The sequence below is a fragment of the Dermacentor silvarum genome, chromosome 6, assembly GCF_013339745.2.
Source record: "Dermacentor silvarum isolate Dsil-2018 chromosome 6, BIME_Dsil_1.4, whole genome shotgun sequence".
NCBI classification, from domain to species: Eukaryota; Metazoa; Arthropoda; class Arachnida; order Ixodida; family Ixodidae; genus Dermacentor; species Dermacentor silvarum.
In genome coordinates this window covers 46,294,301-46,295,641 of record NC_051159.1, presented here as the reverse complement: position 1 = coordinate 46,295,641, position 1,341 = coordinate 46,294,301, and the positions used below count along the sequence as shown (strand labels likewise).

At 52.5% G+C, this 1,341-nt stretch overlaps 1 protein-coding gene across 1 annotated transcript in view; it reads right to left on the bottom strand.

Annotated features, from left to right (window-relative positions):
* The window catches only part of LOC119456640 (uncharacterized), a 47,697-nt gene extending 46,576 nt beyond the window's left edge, over positions 1 to 1,121 (bottom strand). Inside the window, exon 1 of the mRNA XM_049669000.1 lies at positions 1,039 to 1,121. Within this exon, the coding sequence (XP_049524957.1) occupies positions 1,039 to 1,040 (2 nt within the window). The 5' untranslated portion in view covers positions 1,041 to 1,121. The remainder of the gene's footprint in view (positions 1 to 1,038) is intronic.
* Between the last annotated feature and the right edge of the window lie 220 nt (positions 1,122 to 1,341).

The following is a 1,341-nucleotide window of genomic DNA, read 5'->3' as shown; positions in this document are numbered from 1 at the left end:
TGAGCCTGCGTCTGATCGACAGCAGCGAAGTATATTCTGCTACCCTCCATTCCTAAAGCGTTCAGAAGTAGCGCTTTCTTATGCGCCGGCGCGGCGTCCCTGGCGGCGGCGTCGATGTACGCCTGTCACACGCGACGCCAATTACAGCAGGGAATTGCCGGCATGCCGGGGCACTGTAATAATGGAGGTGGAGGTATGGCGTCATTCATGATGGGGCAGGACGGAAAGGCAGGAGGTGAAGCAGGAGGCAGACGCCGGAGAAAGGCTTGTCAAGAGCAGGGTTCCGAAAGGAGGAGCCGAAAAATAGACGTGGCAGGCAATAGCAAGAAGAAAGGGCTTGCCGTAGAAGTAATATCGCCGTTGTGTGCTCACATTTGGCTGTGATGCATGAGGATTACCCTCGTCACCAATGTGTCGGCGCGGCTGCCATGGATGCCAGCGCCGAGCACGCGGGAACGCAGTGGCACGCCCGGACGTCAGCCGAACAGGGAGACGCAGATACAGGCGGGTACCGAGGCGAAGAACACTTTATTGAAAGAGGCAGCTGCCTAAATAGCCGCGATGAGCTACAACAACGCCCCCTGGGAGCGGATGAAGTTGGTTGCAAAACCGAAACCGCGATATCACACTGTGCGTTAACGAGCCATGGCTATGTCCGTCGGAAGATTAGCATGACTCCTAGCCCCCACGAAAGTGAACGCTTACGTTGCCTAGAGCGAAGTGACATCCACAGGAGGATAAGACAAAATTGTGGCAAAGGTTTGCCCTGGCTTCACTGGCGGCAGTTGAGAAACCATGTGCTTACTTGCCGAGACTAATCTGGCTCTGATCAAAGTCGCGATTGGCTGATACGTTTGCGGTGCGGCGATAGACGCATTGGCGATTTCTGGGATTAGTAGTTCGCCGTGGAGGGGTGAACGGAATGCTGGTTGTAATGATGAGCTACTGCGACGCGCCACTGACCAGCGACGAGGGTACGCAGGTTAACATTTGTATCAGTAGATGCTGGAAGGAAGCATGATCAAGGAATTAACTTACATGGCGCGGAGCTTCGATCAAAAGCGGCAGCACGAACGGGACCTCACGTCTTCTTCTGGGCGCGGGGCCTCGAGACACACGTGCGCTCGCGGGACGAACACCTGATCTTCTTCTCTTGCACGCCTAGAAAACAGGTGGCGAAAAATGTTGTTGATGAGGATGATGAATTCTTATTTATAGGAACAAACCCGCTCTGAGCATAGGTTACGAACCGGGTGGTAATAGGATAAAAAAGACGAGAAAAAATGTTATCGATAAGAAACTGATAATAAATTATATAAAATAGTGTGTAATAAGATAGCT